This window comes from Manis pentadactyla, chromosome 9 (genome assembly GCF_030020395.1).
Source record: "Manis pentadactyla isolate mManPen7 chromosome 9, mManPen7.hap1, whole genome shotgun sequence".
Classification (NCBI taxonomy): domain Eukaryota; kingdom Metazoa; phylum Chordata; class Mammalia; order Pholidota; family Manidae; genus Manis; species Manis pentadactyla.
In genome coordinates, this window is record NC_080027.1 from 116,885,344 (window position 1) to 116,905,117 (window position 19,774).

The 19,774-nt window shown below is 36.4% G+C and overlaps 1 protein-coding gene across 2 annotated transcripts in view; it reads right to left on the minus strand.

Moving 5' to 3' along the window:
* Window positions 1–19,774, minus strand: part of INTS7 (integrator complex subunit 7) — a 96,601-nt gene that overhangs the window by 25,775 nt on the left and 51,052 nt on the right. For both annotated transcript variants that reach the window (XR_008999395.1, XM_057507995.1), the window contains exons 8-13: window positions 16,603–16,720; window positions 11,268–11,402; window positions 8,576–8,673; window positions 5,675–5,914; window positions 3,967–4,104; window positions 2,705–2,911 (exon numbers count right to left, since the gene is read on the minus strand). Coding sequence is in view for 1 of the 2 variants with exons in the window: in XM_057507995.1 (XP_057363978.1) it covers window positions 2,705–2,911; window positions 3,967–4,104; window positions 5,675–5,914; window positions 8,576–8,673; window positions 11,268–11,402; window positions 16,603–16,720 (936 nt within the window). In the remaining variant the exon portion in view is untranslated. The remainder of the gene's footprint in view (window positions 1–2,704; window positions 2,912–3,966; window positions 4,105–5,674; window positions 5,915–8,575; window positions 8,674–11,267; window positions 11,403–16,602; window positions 16,721–19,774) is intronic.

A 19,774-nucleotide genomic window follows, 5' to 3' on the forward strand; every position in this document is an offset into this window, starting at 1 on the left:
AAACAGCTTAGATTAATAAAAATATATTAACTTGATAAAGAAATGCAGGGGAACAGTACATACAAGATTCAGGATGGTGGTAGCTTTGTGGGGTAAGAAATGGTATACAAGCCTGGAGGCAGCATGCACAGATTTTACAGGCAACGGTAATGTACCATTTCCTGAATTGGGTGCCAAGTATACGTGGACAATTGTGGTATTTTTTTAAAATACCTTGCACAGTATATATATATATGTAGATACTGCACCTATTCAATATTTAATAAAAACAAAAATTAAAAATAAATTACTAATCCACCATCGCAGGCAGAATGCTAAGGTGGCTCCTCTTATTAACAGCCCCCAGTATCCATACCTTGTGTAATCTCCTTCTTTTGAATGTAGGTGGAACCTGTAACTTGCCTCTAACTAATGTAATATGGCCAAGTGATGATTTTGAGGATGAAATTTAGGTCCCTATGAAATGACTTTGTATCAGTTAAAAGGGAAATTATTCTGCATGGATTTCCCCTAATCAGATGAGCTCATTAAAAGAGGGTCTTAAAGGTAAGCAATTCTCCTGCTGGCCTTGAAGCTTCCAAGCTCCACAGCTGTGACGAAATGAATTCTGCCAACAAGCACATGAGTTTAGAAAAGGACCTTGAGTCTCCTTGGGCCTCAGTCAAGACTGGCCCTGACTGGCACCCTGACAGCAAGTGCATGACAGACAATATGAACAGAGGGCGCAGCGAAGCCAGGCCTGGACTTCTGATTCATGGAGATGGTGAAATATAAATGGGTGTTGTTTTAAGCTAATAAATTTGTGGCAATTTGGTATACAGAACAGAAACTAATACAAGCTTTTTTCCTAAGAAGCAAGATAACTCTACCATTAATCACTGTGTTGGAAAATCAGACACCCAACATTGCTCAAGGGTTCCCATAAGTACAGAAATTTTAACTTTTGTTTAGTTTGGCTGAAAGGTAAAAAGCATTAATTATCATAGCTTTACAATCTCAGGTTGGATCACTCACATGTTAGGGAGTAAAAGGGCAGTCCATGTTCACATGTTCTTAAAAATGAAAGCTACTAACACTTCCACACTTGCCAGATGAACAGATTCAAAAACAAATCTCTAAAAGAGCCTGACAGCATACTATAATCAGGAAAATCTGAAGTTTTCAAATGATTCTAAGGATCATACTACATTCCCCTCTAGACTATTCTGAAGTGGAGAATCATTTCCTGATTTCCTTTATCCTCAAAGTAGTGCCTGGCACATAGCACAAGTGATTACAGTTTGCTGAATTAAGGAACTCCACTGCAAAAGGAGATGATAACCTGCCTTAAGTCAGACTGTGTTAAGGGCAGAGTGGAGACTAAAACAAAGGCCTTCTGTCGGTCAGTTGAGTACTCTCTTCCTATATCAGGATTCAGTTCTTAATTACTGCCAAGCTCCATTAAATACACATGCCAACAAATCATTAAAAGATGATTAAATATTCAACAGGATTTTTCATATTAGTTCTATCTGCCTCACTGTTTTGTGATCCTGTTTGTTTCATGATTCTTACCATTTAATGTACTGAATGGTTAACATAACTAGAGAAATGAAATGATTCCATTGATTGTACCTGTTGATTTTTTTAGGCATTTATTAGCCTGATAAAGGCAACAACAATCTTCCCAGAAAATCGAGAGGAAAGAATCACAGTAGTCAATGCTACCCTTTAAAATGGAGACATTCCTATATTCCTGTTTCAAAACAGCAGTCCATCAATTCTGGCCAGAAGACTATCATACTTCAATATATGTACCCACAGTAGTCTGAATATTCTGTCTCCTTTGCGACATCTGTTCCCTTTGGCTCTACCTTGAAGCACTTCTTTTGGGATGGTCTGCCATTAAAAATATTTTAGAGCATGTGATAAGTATATGTAACTTGGTACCAAAAGTTTTATGTCCCCATCTAAATATATAGTTTGAATATATTTAGTTAATAATATACAGTTTTATATATATAGTTGTGCAACCATACTTGAAAATGTTTAATGTTGAATATATAAACTACTCTTTTTTTTAAATATAAACTACTCTTAAGGGAAAAAAAAATCCTTGAATTAACACAGAAAATACTCATTTTAGAGAACTGGTTTTTACCTAAAAATATAACTAATTTCAAGTAAACTAAGAAATGTTAAGGGTCTGCCTTCTCTGCAACCCTTTTACTTTCTTGGCAATAAAGATGAAAATAGCAGCTGACTATCAATTTGGAATAGGAGGACATCACAGAAGGACACTAGCATCCTTGATAATTTCTTCTTCATTTACAAAGCAAGAAACTCTAGTTTCTTAGTGAGTAGCTGCCATGTGGTAGGAGTTTAGAGTTTGATGGTGGTATTGACCCAGGCTGGGGTCTTACTAATGGGAGTCTGGAAAGGGAGGATCCATCTCCACTTATCCCTTCAGCATGGATTCAGCAAAATCCTCTTCATGAGTGGTACCTGGTACTTGATAAAAACAAAATGATAAACTTTCATCAATCATGAATGTTGAGAAGTGGGGGAGGGGTAAAGCGTTTACTTCTATGTCCTACTTGTGACTCTAATATTACCAAATACATATCAGATTTTGCAAGGTATTTAAAATAGGGTAACCCCAAAAGAGAGGGGAGACCATTCTCACACAAATCATCATCACCAAAGTAGAATTAAGAGGACTTACTGTTAAAGAAGCAATTCCTTTGTGGTAGAATTTTAAAGACTCAGCAATGCAAGAAAGTGCTGAACTATAATTCTCCTCTTGCAACCCAGTGAGACACTGTTCTGCATGTGAGAACTCCTTCAAACTATTCAGCCAGAAGTAGAAATGTTCTGAGGCAACCTGAGTCAGCAGGCTCTGATAAAGTTCTCTGGCCATGTCATGATTACCCTAAAAAAAAAATGGGCGGAGGGGGACAGGGATACATGATGAGGTTCTAACAATTGAGTTAGCTGATGTAGCATCTAAAATACAAACGCAAACCTTGGATAAGTTTTAAAAACCATTCCTCACATTTGAGACTCAGTCTAAATACTTCCTCAGAGAAAATATGCTGAGCTGCTTTTGTGCAACATAATGCCTTAAGTTCTTCATTAAAACAGTTCCAAGGAGAAAATAAATGGAATTAGTCTAGAACTTTAGTTCAAAGTACACAAAGTATAAACTGATTGTATGTAAATCTGTAGGAGCTATTTAGTGGGTGGGGGGAATCTAGTAAGTTCCATCAAGTGATGATCAGGTGTACTGCACCTGCCTCTGGAAATGACAGGGGAGGGGTAGCTATTGGGCGGCCCATGAATGCCGCTTAATGCCAGGGAGGCCAGTGTCCTGCAGTGCTTGGGACAGTGGGGTACAATCAAGAATTGTCCTGTCAACAGTGCTCCTATCCTCTTTTGAGAAACACTGTAAAGGGAACATGTGCTTCCATCACCTAGAGGAATGCTTCCCAAACTTTGCTCTCTGGACCTATTCCCGTAGCATTTCCATACTAGCCAAGCTCTGTATTTCCTAATAAAACTATTACAAGCTGATAGGCTTTCCATACAGTGGAGAAGGGAATAGCATACAGAAACTTTCCCATTTCCGTACGAAGGATAAGTTCAGGGAGAGAGAAGAGAGAGATAGTACATCAACAAAGGACACAGACAGAAAAGGTAAGTAGGAGGTGGTGGTGGTTATGATTATGGGGCAAAATGGAAGTGGTGCTAACATCACAGCCAGAAGGAGTATTTTTGGAATCCCTGTGGAATTTCCCCATAACAACATATACACCTTTCTTACATGAGAAAGGTTAAAAAGTAGGTCCTTTCCTTCATCATCTTTTAATCCCATAACTAAAAAGTACTTCCACCTTTCAGTTTGGACTAGAAGCAACCACCACACAACCTGAAGTTTGTAACCTGCCGTTTTCACCGACCCAGCGCACACAGAAGGACACTACATACCATTCTGGACGCCTGTCTGGCAACACGGTATACAGTCCACCCATTGGAGACGCTCTCGAGCTGCTGCTTGATCACTGCCTTTACTTCGGCAGATAGCGCTTTCTGACTGGCTACAAAAATCACAGTGGCCAAACTCACCTAGTATTGAGCAAGAAGTTAAGAAAATCGAGATTATCATGTAATTTTAGCTAGTGTCACAGATAACTTTACCCAAAAGGGAGAAAAACTAATTAGAGCCCATCAAAAAAGAACACAATTTGTTTTCTTTTGACATTTATTAATTTTTCACTTTGAAGTCATTAAGCAATTTATTCCATTGTTCAGAGCACTGTTTATAATAGCAATTAGAGACAATGCATATAAATATGGATAAATTATGATATACTGTGCTACACAGAACTGAAATAAACCAGAGATACACTTATCAATATAGATGATTCACAAAAAACAGGCTAAAATAGACAAAATGCAAAAGATTACAGGTAGTATAACATTTATATAAAGTTAAAAATATGCAACATGATACTGCATATTACTTAGGATATATACTAAGGTAATAAATGTATTAACAACATGCAGGGGAATGATAAATTAAACACCAAAATTCTGGATAATGATTACCTCTGGGAGAAGGAAAAAGATATTGTCAGGGAGGTACTATTCAGCTGTACTGGTAATATTTTTTTCTTAAGCTAGATGATGGATGCAAGAGTTTTCATTATATTATTCCTTACTTTTTAAAGATATGTTTCATAATTTTAAAATGCCTTAAAGTAGTACTAACAAAAAGGGATAAAGAATATTAGTTGAAAATGCTGCTTCAATAAAAAAATCAACTTGACTGTTTTCTTAGTGTTCCAAAGCTGATCCAAACAAAGGTCCACACAGTACTGTGAAAACTACGTGATGTCGTACCTATGACCACTGATCAGCAGGGTAACCTTTTCTGATAGCAAATGATGAGAAGGGGGCACTCTCATACACAACAGCCCCTGGAGGATTAAATATAAAATGGGCTTGAATAAGTAATTTCATTACACTTTTTCCCAAACCTTAAATTCAGACAACCATAAACAATATGGAGTGGCCACAATATAGTGTAAACCTAACTTATGCCTACTTACAATGTGGTCTACGCTCAGCTCTGGAGAACTTTCAACTAAACATTATTACACAGCTTCCATACCTTCTGTTTCTTTCTAAGCTGTACCTTTCCCAAACCCAGGACTACACTGAAACCTAAATTGGATCCTTAACAGCTAAAGAGACCCTGGATTGGAAAAGAGGAATAAAGGTTAATCTATGGTCATTGTTATTATTTAGTGTTTGGAAGTACAAAACAGCATTCAGTTCATTATTTACTTGTTTTGTATAAAAAAAGAGAAAAATTTCATTTTCATTTTGTTCTTTGTAATAAAACAAAAAAAATCAGGCTTTGCTACAATAAGCTGACTTGGCAGGGCTTAGGAAGTAAGCAGTTTTAGATCTGAACTAAATAGGGCTTCCTAAATCAAAAGTGAAAGTAGTAAAAGCTCATGGTTCCAGTTCTATTTTGACTTCAGCACACTTTTGGTCTCATGTAATTCCTTGAACCTGTTGTTTGTTGTGTTTTGTAGTGAAGTCAAACAGTAACGGTGACTTCTTAAAGTAATTCCCACCAGACCAGATCCTAGTCATCCATTGCCAAGTTCAAAAAGTGGCTCTTTACCAGAAGCTCCTGTTGCTTGTCTGTGGCTGACCGTCCAATCACCTTGTAGAGCTCCATGAGGTCACCAAGCATTCCGTCACCCAGCACTGGCAGCTGCATGGCAATGGCGGCCAAGCAATGGCACATCAGGATCCGGGCGGCATCCTGAGCACTGTGCAGCTGAGTCAACAAGGTCTCAACCACTGACTGGCTGAGATGGGGCCTGCCCTTGGCCAACTTCACCATGCAATTCAAGGCAATCTGCACATTGAATAAAGAAAGGACCAGTTACATTCTGAAGGCATTATGTGAAGTTTTAAAGAAAAGAACTTGCTACATGTTACTAGGGAAAAGTTAAGGAGAAGGTTTTTTGGCAAGCATAACATTTTCCTTTATAAGAAACACATGATATATAGAATCCTATGGTAGGATGTGCAAAGTGCACCATGTTTAAACCTCAAATGACACATCAGGCATGTATGTTAATCACTCATTTCAACCTAAGACTTTAAAAAGACTTAAGATGAAAATCATAAGGAATAATGCCAGAGAGGCAAAATATATGCTAAACCAAATGTCACCATTACTACACTTTCATGACTTTTCAAGAACTGCTTCTGAAGTGTGGTTTGTAAGCTTACCTATGCCAGCATCTTGCAGGATGCTAATAAATATGTAGATTCCTGGCCCTACCCATCCCAAACTTAATAGATTAATTTTTGTTTGTATTTGGGTTACTGAGAGTTTGCAGTTTAAAAAAGATGTCCTAGGTAATGCTTATGCACAATGAAGTAGAGAAGAGGCTTCTAATTTTCTCTCAACTCAAATCTAAAAACCAATTGGCTTTAGAGCTTCATTCAATTCAAGCCAGTTAATGGCATCGCTAATATCCGAGCTACCAAAACTAGAAACCCAGAAGTCCTCCTGCTTTTACATAGCAACTGATTGCTAAATCTAGTCATTTCCAATTTTGGCAAGTCTCTACTATCCACCTCTTTGGTTCTTTTCCATTTTCTCTACCGCAACCTAAATCTCCCCCTAATTTCAGTCTCTTGAAGAGATGGGCCCATTAACCTGTCCTTCACACGACAACCATGTAGTTCTCAGCGTATGTTAGGAAAATGTGATGATGTGTTTAGACTCTGACCAACCCAGGGTTGATGGTGAGCTTGGTAAACCCTTATCAGCTAGGTATCTTTGAGCAAGTTATTTTACCTGAGTATTAATTTCCTCATAAGTCTAAGCAAAGGACAAATTTCATTAGGTAGGGTTATTGCAAAGATGGAAAGAAATGTATATATAAGCCTTCAACAAAGTTTGGTACATAATAGATGCATTAATTAGTAAGTTAAATAGCAATCATAACCCCTACAGAGGTTAGAGCATGTCCATTACTTTGAAAACAGAACCAAGCCGAAGTTCCCTAGCATGACATTTCAGATTCTCCATGACCAAGCTGCCGACTACTTTTCCATCTCATGTTATGTCATTCAGCCACAGTGGGCTACTCACCATCCTTCCAACGTAACAGGTACATTTCTGCTTTCATGCCTTTTATAACAATTTTTTCCTCAATACTGAAATTTAACCCTGTCTTTCAAGGCTCAACTTCACATGACATCTGCTTGTTCAAGTCTTCCCTAATATTCTTAGTAGAAATTAATCACTCCCGACTCTGTCCTCTCATCAAGAGTGCCCTTTTGTTTGTACCACCAGAAAACTTAACCACCCTCTGCTTGGTATTACAATTCCTTGTGCAAATGTCAGGATCCTCTACCTGGGGCGCTCCTCTAACACAGCGACCTTTCCCGACTATCTGTGTTTGTCCCACTGTGCTCACTCTGGTATTTCACTGACACCTACCATAGCAGGAAAGGATTTGGTTCCCTCACTCCCTCCTTTCCTTCCTTCTACTTTTAAATAAACACTTTGCAGTTTCAAAGGAATTCTGGGGATGAATCAATTGCCAAACACATGTTGCCTACTTCCTTCCCCACCTCTTATCAGTTTTTATTTAATGGACTAATATCTTTATTGTTCATCACTATGAACATATGATACCTTTTCTTAACATGCTGAAATAAGTCATGGCTTCCTTCAACTCCTATCTTAGACAAGTTATAATTCTTACATTCTCCAGTATCTACTGAACAGCCTTTTACTTCCATTAACCCTACTTCTCATAATTTTTAACTTGGTACCATCACAAATTATATTTCATGTTTCACTACAATAGGAGTAGTCTCATGTCACATTTTGTATATCTCTTAAATAACTCCAGGATGATTTCTGTAAAGTGAAAGCAAAAAATTTTATAATACTTCTTATTTGGCTAAAAACTAGGACTTCTGTACTCAGGAAATCAATAAACATATATTTACGGGTTAGGCTGCAGTTATTTCATCAGTTTGTGTGATCTCATTAGTGTTACCTCAGATTATAACTTTCAAGTGCAGAGCTCTGCCTATTTAATTTCTTTATATTGCCTAGGATCATCATATGTATCTATTACAACTTAGTAACACAGTGTCAACTGATGGTAAAAAGAGTCCAAAGCTCAGATTTTTACCCATCTTTTGGAATAACAACAGTCAAAATGCTAGTATGAAAGTAAAGATGAAAGACAAATGTTTGTTTAAGCCAGGAGTTGATGAACCATTGACCTTGGCCAAATCCCATAAAGTTGTACTGGAGCACAGCCACACCACCGTACTTCCTTTTTTTTAAAATTTAAACACATTGTCCATGGTTGCTTTGGTCCTACAATGGTATAAACTGAGTAGCTGTGACAAAAAGGGCATAGCCTGCAAAACTTAAAATATTTACTATTATATTTACTATTTGATCCTTTACAGAGAGATCACAAATCTCCAGTTTAGGCAATGAAAACAGGCATTATACTAAAATAAGTGATGTTTTCACCTTTAAAGTGGCTTGAGCACCAGGACTGTCATCTTGACTACAAAGTACCAGAAGGGACTCAAGGCCAAAGACAGCATCTTGTTCCAGTGCCAAAAGATCTAAAGGAAAAATATAGCACATTTTATAGTGGTCAAGTATACATACACAGAGAAGGAAAAACCATTAAGGAGTCTAAGATATAGGAAACACTTCAATACATAAAGCTAGCCTTCCTAAAAATGTACATTTGGCATTACTTCTGAAATGTAAAGCCTACCTTCAGACTTCTCTATTTCTACTACTTTACTGAAGATTATAAAAATACACACATTACATCAAACCAAAAACCTTCACAGCAAAAGAAACCATCAACAAAATGAGAAGGCAACCTATTGGATATTGCAAAGCATATTCTTTGATAGAGTTAATATCCAAAATACATAAAGACTCATACCACTCAATCGTAAAACATTAAAAGTCTGATTAAAAAATGGGCAGAAGATCTGAATAGACATTTTTCGAAAGAAGACATACAGATGGCCAACAAGTCCATGAAAAGATGCTCAACTAATGATTCACTAATCATGAGGAAAATGCAAATCAAAACTGCAATTAGATACCGCCTCATACTTGTTAGAATGGCTATTATAAAAAAGACAAGAAATAACAAGTGTTGCCAACGATGTAGAGAAAAGGGAACCTTTGTGCATTATTAGTGGGCATGTAAAGTGATGTAGCTACTATGGAAAACAGTATGGCGGTTCCTCAAAAAATGAAAAATAGAACCATCATATGATCCAGCAATTTCACTTCAGGGCATTTAGCTGAAGAAAATAAAAATACTAACTCAAAAAGATATCTGCGCCACCACATTCACTGCAGTGTTATTTACAATAGCCAAGATGCGGAAACAACCTAAGTGTCCATCAACGGATGAGTGGATAAAGAAAGGGTGGTATTCATAATACAATGGAGTATTATTCAGCCATAAATTCAAAAAGTAATGAAACCTTGCCATTTGCAATAACGTGGATGGACCTAAGACAGCATTTTGCTAAGTGAAAGACAAATACCACATGATCTCATTTACATGTGGAATCTAAAACCAAAAGAAACTCAAGCTCATAAAGAGAGATCAGATTGGTGGCTGCCAGAGGAGGTAGTAGAGCATGGTGACGACAGGTCACAATACAGTATTGCTGTTTGAAATTGCATGCTGCCTATTTGTTGATAGTAAATCTTAAAAGTTCTCATCACAAGAAAAAAAAATCTATATATGTGGTGACAGATGTTAACGACTTATTGTGATGATCATGTTAACTAGATTTATTGAGGTGATCATGTTGTGGTGTATACAAATACTGAATCATTATGCCATACATCTGAAATCAATATTAAAAATATACATAAACACACACATTAAATCAAGAGCTGAAGCCATAAAGGCATAAATACGGCATAACAAAGTATCACCAGCTTAGCTAGGAAAAATACTAGAAATAGCAAACCATGTACTATGTGGTTAATCTTCTTAACTAGACATAAGTTATGCAGGTCCACTTTCCCCAACATGTAACTTTCTAAAGAAAGTTAAACTACTTTTGGGAATTAATGAAGACCCTACATAATCTTCATTAATGTTTTAAGTTTGACCATAAAGAACGAACCCCTTAGGTGTCTTGCGTGGCAGCAGTACTACATCTTTTCACTACCTTTAGGCTAAAATTTCTCTAGAGGATCCGCAAAGTTCTGAATATATTAAACCATATTTAGCTTAATATTATGTCAACTCTGAGAACATATAGCATTTTTCTATGTTACATGGTAGAAAATACTCATTACTACATCCAAAATGAAGTAGGCTTAATTATTCAAGTCAGAATCAACATATAACTTAAAGAAGTGTCTTCTCAATTAGTATAAGGGCTTGGGAAACAGTGTTAAATCTAGTTAAGGTCAGGGTGCTAGGAAAAAATAGGTACTAGGAACTAGCAGGGATGAAGCCTAGTGAAGACAAGAGGGACTGTTGAACTTATGATCCTTAATAAAGATCAAAATCAGCACAGAAAGCACATGAAACATCTGAAACGCATTTCCTGTTTCTGTACATCAGCAAGAACTTCTTCAAGCCTTTAGGTCAAAAGATGTAGGAACACAAATATATGCATTACTTTCTGTGCTGTCCTTCTTATGCAAATCAGTTACAATGATGGGTCTAGTAGTACTATACACTCTAGGTATACCTAGAGATAAATTCCATGAAAATTTAATTCACAGTTCTATGTTAATTCACTTGCCCCAAGGGTCAACTACTTGTTGTTTAAGTCCTTGGATAACTTAAGATATTTTTCCCTAAGTTTTCCAGGTATTTGTACAGGGGAACAAGGTATCTTATACCACACGGTAGAGTAATGAGCAGTCCTCATCCACATGAGCACAAGTGCAAAGGTAAGCAGTGGAAGAAATGGGCAATGCCTCATAAAGCCTTTCAATTCCACAACTGCAATCCCAAGGTTCTCATATTTCTTTTAATTTTTAAAGATTAAGTAAGTAGTCTTAAGAAGACTTACTCTAAGAACACTTCAGGAGGCAATTAGTAAATACAAACACACAGGCTAAAAATAATAAGGGATTAAAAAAACACAAGCACACAAATAATTCTGCTCAAGCTCCAATTCAAACGTTTATACATACTAGTCCTGGTCAAACTTACCTTTTTCTTGACAAGAGACAGTTATATTAGTTAGGACTCTCACTCCATGAGCTGCAATGCCCCTGTTATTATGGTAACAGCACTCTTGGGCTAATTTGACTAAATCAGAGGATCTGGGAGAAGAACCCACATTTCCTAAACAAGCAGAGGAAAGTAGTACAGACTTAATTCATTTATTTGTTCAAAAGCAGTTCAGCTTATAGGTTCATTTTTCTTTCAAGAGAACATCTCTAATAATAAACTTCAACAAAATTTTCTACCTCTTATCTCATCATCAATATACAGCACCATTTCTTTTTCCTGTCACAGTACTTAGGTAGGTATGTGCTAACAGTTTTGTAATGATTAGGATCTAAAATCAACATAGGGGCTTTCCCACAAAAATAATAATAAACACTAAGAAACACAGCAAAAGCCAAACAACTATTGATTGTATCTTGGGAGTACAAATGGATTCTCACTAAAATGGATGTCATTACAGGCTTCTTGTCAGATAAAGCCTTACCTTGAAGAGAGGAAAGAAAAGAGAAATAGAAATTTTAAGTTTGCTTTTCAATTGCTAGCATAGAGTTATAACTCAAAAAGTTTACGTATGAATTCTTGATTTTAGAGCTGGAAAGGATTTGGGGATCTGACTCGATGCCCTATTTTTTTTTTTTGTTACCATTTACAATTACATGAAGAACATTATGTTTACTAGGCTCCCCCCTTCACCAAGTCCCCCCCACATACCCCTTCACAGTCACTGTCCATCAGTGTAGTAAGATGTTGTAAAATCACTACTTGTCTTCTGTGTTGTAGAGCCCACCCCGTACCCCTCCACATTATACATGCTAATTGTAATGCCCCCTTTCTTTTTCCCCACCCTTATCCCTCCCTTCCCACCCATCCTCCCCAGTCCCTTTCTCTTTGGCAACTGTTAGTCCATTCTTGGGTTCTGTGATTCTGCTGCTGTTTCGTTCCTTTAGTTTTTCTTTGTTATTATACTCCACATACGAGTGAAATCATTTGGTACTTGTCTTTCTCTGCCTGGCTTATTTCACTGAGCATAATACCCTCTAGCTCCATCCATGTTGTTGCAAATGGTAGGATTTGTTTTCTTCTTATGGCTGAGTAATATTCCATTGTGTATATGTACCACATCTTCTTTATCCATTCATCTACTGACGGACACTTAGGTTGTTTCCATTTCTTGGCTATTGTAAATAGCACTGCGATAAACATAGGGGTGCATCTGTCTTTTTCAAACTGGAGTGCTGCATCCTTAGGGTAAATTCCTAGAAGTGGAATTCCTGGGTCAAATGGTATTTCTATTTTAAGCATTTTGAGGAACCTCCATACTGCTTTCCACAATGGTTGAACTAATTTACATTCCCACCAGCAGTGTAGGAGGGTTCCCCTTTCTCCACAGCCTCGCCAATATTTGTTGTTGTTTGTCTTTTGGATGGCAGCCATCCTTACTGGTGTGAGGTGATACCTCATTGTGGTTTTAATTTGCATTTCTCTGATGACTAGTGATGTGGAGCATCTTTTCATGTGTCTGTTGGCCATCTGAATTTCTTCTTTAGAGAACTGTCTATTCAGCTCCTCCGCCATTTTTTAATTGGATTATTTGCTTTTTGTTTGTTGAAGTGTATGAGCTCTTTATATATTTTGGATGTCAGCCCTTTATCGGATCTGTCATTTATGAATATATTCTCCCATACTGTAGGATACCTTTTTGTTCTATTGATGGTGTCCTTTGCTGTACAGAAGCTTTTCAGCTTGATATAGTCCCACTTGTTCATTTTTTGCCCTATTTTTACAGAAGAAATTGAAACCCAAAACCCATTACTAATTACTAATTACAATAAAGACTATCCCAGGCAGTGTGGAGCATGTTCAACTTCTTGATTTTCAGTTTAACACAGAAGTACTAGCTCAGGTACAGTCTCAGTACTTTTAAAGTAGGCATAATATTAGAAAGATGCAACTATGTGTTCATTTTTTTCATAACTATGAATACTGTATTTCTTCCATTCTTTTTCTTGTCCATATGTTATGGGCAATCCAGACTCATGTATACATTTACAAACATGTTTGAAACTTGTTTTTTTCCTTTTTTTTCCCCTATCAAAATTCATCATAGAAAACTTGGAAAAAAACAGAAAAATCCATAGAAAAGGAGAAAAATCATCCCAAATCCTGTAAACCAGCATGAGCTGTTTACTTTCTGGAATAATCCTTTTAAGTCTTTTTTTCCCCCTTGTACATACCAATTTAAAATTCACACATATTCAGGATAAGTAGATACTTGCCAATATCCTGTCTTCAAAATATAATATTTTTGAACATTTTCATATGTTAACTGTTTTAGGGATAGAATTATTTTTAATTTTTATTTTAAAATTATTTACTAAGATAAATTTACATGGTTCAAAAGATTCAGCAAATAATAGAAAAAAGGTAAAAAGTAAGTGACAGAAAAGTCTCCTTCATTCACCCAATTTTATGAGTTTCTTCTGTAACATTCCAGAGTCTATAAATTTGTAAGCAAACATATTCCTTTTTCTTTTTAACACAATGTTTTGCATCTTGCTTTATTTTCCTGTAAACACTATATCATGGAGATTATTCTATGCCATATAGTCTTTTTAATAAACTGTTTTGGTTTCTATTGCAGTTATGTATCATAATTTCATTAGCGAGTTCCCTATTGATGGACTTTTTTATGCTATTACATCCCTTACTGATGGGAAGTTTTTTGCTGTTACATACAATGATGCTATGAATAATCATGCATAAATATCATTTCTCCAATGTGTGAATATATTAGTAGGATAAATTCTAAGAAGTGGTTTCTGGGTCATTTATAATTTTGATGAGTTATTTCCAAATCACCAAGCAGAAGTTTAATAATTTACATTCCCACCAGCAATGAGTGAAAATAGCTATTTACCCACACCATTGTCCACACTGCCTGTTATCAAACTTCTGATTCTTTGCCAATCTGATTAGACTACTTAAGAATTCCAGTGTTGTTTTAATTTGTATTTCTTAGGTATGTATGATACTGAACATCTTATTTGCTTAATAACCACTTGTTAGCAATAATTAAACACACTAAATTTAAGTTTGCTTTACAAACTATCCTGATTATACTGAAAAAAGCTAGTCAGTGAAAATACACTTAAATATTTTCTATTATTTATGGAAATAATCTAAAGTTGGAAAATCCTTAACTTTTATTTCTTGTGACCATTACCTAGTTTGGTTACATAAGTCTTTTGGTTAATTTCATACACAAACTGCAATTTAATAAAATTCAGTAACAGGACAAATAAAATACCTAGAAGTGCTTGAATATTATAAGCACTTACACTGACATAAGATTTACAAATGTCTTTGGAATTAAAGAGTAAAGGAAAAGAAAGTCATTTTGCATCCAGACCAATTTAGTATAAAAAAGAATTCCAAGTAGGAACCCTTGGGTTCAGGCCTAGGCTCAGGCACTTCCTAAGGATGTAACTTTGGACGTATCATCGAAACTCTGCAAGTATCAGTTTCAATACTCATAAACTCTATTGAATAGGGCTCACTCATAAGGCTACGTATACAGAAGCAATGAGCCCTTGTATGGGAAGGCTCTTACAAATTAAAAGATACAATTAATACTGTGCCTACCACAGCTCTTTAAAAGTGTTATGGTCAAGGATATGAACTGCAAGCTAAAAACCTGAGTCTGGCTGATTTATGCAGAAAAATAATTTATTGAAAGCTCAATGGGTATATAGTAGATTATTGATTAAAAAGGCTGCAACATTCTCTCCCATCTCTTGTAGCCATGCCCCTTTGCAATGTAATTTCAAGAAATGTCTATTTTTCCACCCATTTGGGCTTAGCCCTGTGACTTATTTTGGCCAATGAAACATTAAAAACATGCACAGCAAAAGGCTGAAAAGTATTTGTGTGTTGATGGCTCACCTTCTTTTAGTTGCTGTTAGAACCCTGAGAGTAAGTTGTAAACAAGCCCAAGCTAGCCTGCCCAGAGTCACATGCAGAGAACAAAGGAGCCTCAGCTGAAAGCCTTTTGGCCTCTAGCTGGTACGTGAGGCCACCACAGACCACCTAGTATGGCCAAGGCTCCACATGACTGCAGTCTTATGAGTGAGACCAGCAGAGCTGCCCAACGGAGGCCAGTCAAAACTGCTGATATGCAGAACCAGAGCAAATAAAATGGTGATGGTTTTAAGCCACTAAGTTTTGAGGTGATTTATTATGGAGCAATACATAATTGATAGAGTACCTCACAACATAACTGCAAAGGCTGGAAAATTCAGCTGAGCAAATGGACAAGAAAAAGGCAAGGCTAGAGACCACCTAAGATCACGGCCCAAACCACACATGGAATTAGTGCAAGGAAGACATCACCACCACTTGCACTCATTCCTTGATGTCTCAGCTCACACTGCTATCAAAGGTACCAGACATGGCAAATACTGCCTGCTCCGGTGCACTCTGGAAACTGGATGACACTGTGGTCACTGCTCTTCCACCAGGATGGATTCTCCCACATTCCCACTTCTTGTAATTACTGGTGCCCAATTCAGTCTGAGGTATGAAAATTAGTCCAGGCCACACGTGTCCCCTGGCTGGCAGAGAGGCTTGGCAATAGAATATCAAGTCTTCATAGCTTTCTATCAAGACATATACGGCGAGGAACTGCTTTTACCCAGTAAGTTAGGATGCTATGAAGTCATAAAAAGGACAAATGAACACTGTAGTTCTTCAAATTAACCGCCTAGGAAAGGAAGCAACAGAGATTCCACAAACTTGCATTAAAATAAAACAACAGGAAACTTTAGCCCAAAGTCTGTTAGGTAAGCAAGCACCTCACTGGGCACTAATGAAGGCATTTTGGAGTTAAATCATCTTGAACAGGCAGTTAGGAAATCATTGAACTGGGGTAAAGTTTTGTTTTAATCATTTTCCAGAGGGACAACAGATGCCTAAAAGGAAGTATATGACATTTGCTTTTAAAATTTGCCACCATTTGGCCTTTGAAATGTACTTAAATCCAAAGGGCACTTTGAGTCAGAGGCATACAAAAGCAAACCTGCTATTTTAAGCATCCTCAAAAATACTGTTTCATCGACATATGATTCAAAGCAGGGCAAGTCTAGAAGAACGATATCCTTGAATTTAGTTCAAGGATGCAAGATTTTATTAACATAGGCATTAATTAAGAAACCATTTTCAAATAATTCACTAGCTTTACAGACAAAACAAATTGAAACATCAACATGAATAAAGGGATTATTAGCGCATTATCTGTATGCTACTCTTTTCTTCCTACCTGAAGCTACGCTGAAGTAATGTCTGACGGCGATGGTCCCTGACAGCGTGGAAAGGACAGACAACATGCCGCGTGTTAAGCTGTCATAAGGAATGTGGAGGGCACACTCGCAGAGTGCCTGAAATGCACAGAGAAAGGAAAACGGAAGTTAAGACACCACTGTATTTAACTTTTGTATTCTTTAAAAATTTTCTACCTTTTAGAAAATTTATGTATTTTTTCCATGATAAAGAACTTCAGTCAAACTGCCATAGCCAAAAGGAACCTAAAGACACTCGTTACCTTATACAGCGTGTTACCTTACATGGAATCCTGGAACAGAAAAAGGACACTATGTAAAAACTAAAGAAACTGGAACAAAGTATGAACAGTGGTTGATAATAATAATGTATCAATACTGGTGCACCGATTTCGACAAATATATCACAATAAGGTAAAATATCAGTGATAGGGGAAATTGGGGGGTGGGCTGTGTGAAAATGCTCCATACTATCTTCTCCATTTTTTCTGTAAATCTACACGTGTCCTAAAAAATAAAGACTATTAAAGACAGTCATCATGAATAACTTTATTATAACCACTACGAATTATGTGCTAAGCAGTCCTCACAAGTGAGACCTCTACCATATTTTGCTTACCTGAGAAATATGAGTATTAGTTCATATATGTATATAATTTTTTAAGTAATGGCATGGCATTCTGTTTAGTTTATAAGTGAGTCAGCTATATATCCTCTTGTACTTATAGTCATTTACTCCTAAGGTGATCTGAAGTATTATGAAAAACAAGATGCTTGTTTTTCTTTCCTGCAGTCAGCTATGAATATATGCTTATAGTACAGTGACTCTTGCCTCACATGGACTCTATGACATTACTGCATGTAATATAAATAGCCAAGTAACTGCCGTTACATTAATTCCCATTCTCCCACAAAGACAAAGGTTCAGAAAATGAGCAAAACTTAAAAAGACTAGAAGAAAAATTAAAAATAAAATTTCAGAAAGGGTTAAACAATAAATTTAACATGACTCAAATAAAAATACCAGTAAAATGTTGTGGATGGGGTCTCAGATAATCTCCTTCTAAAGATGATAAAGAAAAAAAAAAATCAGAAAATATGCAGAAAAATTCTGACAAAGTATAATGAGGGGCAAAGGAAGGCCTATCAAATGTTAAAATATAAAATAAACCTACAGAAATCAAAGAATGTTTTCCTACTCATAGATAGAGACAGCAATGAAGGGAGATTTTGTCCTAGAAATAGATTCAAACACATACAAAATTTAAAACATGATTTTCAATAAAATATGGCATTCTAAATCAGAGGGATATTAAATAAACAGTTCAAGGACAACTGGCCAGTCTTCTGGGTAAAATCCTTGTTTCTTCTTAATTATGTATAGTGTGAAGAGTTAATATGAAAAATTAAAAACATAGCTGAAAAAACTACAAATACTTGTATCATATAAGATCAATAAAGTCCCAGTAAGCTTAATGAAGTTCTTACTAATAAATAGGCAAACAACCCAATAGAAAACTCAGTAATTCACAGATAAAATTTATACATAAGGCATTTAAATATGAGATGTTAAACCTCATACATAATTTGAAATTAAAGTAAGAGTCACTTTTCATCAATTGTGCTGGCCAAGTTTAAAGCTTAATAACACGAAACACTGAACAGAGTGTGGAGAAATTGGCATTCACTGCTGAAAGAAAGGTATAATGGTAACCTCATTAGTAGGTAACTGACATTAAATGAAATTTTAGATGTAGATGTCATTGGACTGAAAAAGTCCTCCATTAGATATTCCAGTTCACAAAGGTGATTTTCCCTTTTAAAAACTAGTCAATGTAGCAATGTAAATATTAACAGTAAAAGTATTCCAAACAATGTCCATCAGTGGAAGGCTGGAATATAAAGGGAGTCCTGCACAGTTGGTAAAAGAATGCAGCATATCTACGTGACAATGAGATGTTCCCAGGATGCACTGTTAAGTGATAAAAGGTTCAGAACATACATATAGTATATTTTCATTTGTACAGAAAAAAGATGGGACGTACACATGCTTTCTATGGATGAAAAATTCAAGAAGGATACATAAGGAAGTAGTATCTGTGGTCATGTCTGCAGAGGAAACCTAAGCAAAGAGATGGAAGACAGATTCTATTTCACTCATTGTACATCTCTGAACTCTGAATCATGTACATGTATACTTTTTTAACTGAAAAAAAAAACCCTTAGTGAATAATAAAAATAGTAGCAACAGTAAAAATTATGGAAGGAGTGGAAATGGACTTAAAAGATAAAGTAGGTTTCTGGTAATGGAAGGGAAGACATCCTTGGTGATGTGTGTAACAAGAACTGTGGCGATGAGGCCAGAATATGGAGTGTTTATTTGTAGCCGAAGAGGAGACATGTACAAAAAGGATGAAGGCTGACAGAGAGAGAAATAATGCATAGGAAGTTTAGGCCAGGTTACAGAGGGTCTTGGAAGTTAAGAAGAGTAATTTAAACTTAATGAGAAAGGAACAAGGAAGCCACTGGAGAGGAATAATGTCATCTGAAGTGTTAGGGAAGATTATTCTGGCAAAGGGTGAACTAAACAAGTTAACAAAGATGAGAGTTAAGGAGCCAACGTACAACCTATGGCGGTAATCCAGGCAGCTGGTGACTGACGATGGTCTGAACTAGATCGAGCTTGGTGGTAGGAATAGAGAGCAGAGGATGAATATAAGCCATATTTTGAAAGACATTATATATGAGGCAATGAACAAGGATTCAGTAATTGTTATAAAATTTCAAACCCAATGAACAGAGAATGTTGATTCCATCTACAAGACTGATGTTTTATGGGGATAAGCTAATTTTAGAAAAAAGAGAGAAAAACAGGAGGAGATGAAGTCCAAGAAGAAGCATCCACTAAGCATTTAGTATTTAAGATGTAGCAGATTTTTAATTGGAAGACTCCCATTAGAATCCTGACTCTGCCACTTACCATCTCTGTGATCTGAGCCAATTACTGAACTCTTTGAGTCTCAACTTCTTTGTCTGTAAAATGGGGGTAAAGATTTATACAGAATTGTTGTTTTCTGGATCAAAGACCTGAATGTAAGTCACGAAACCATTAAACTCTTGGAAGAAAACATAGGCACAAACCTCTTAGACATA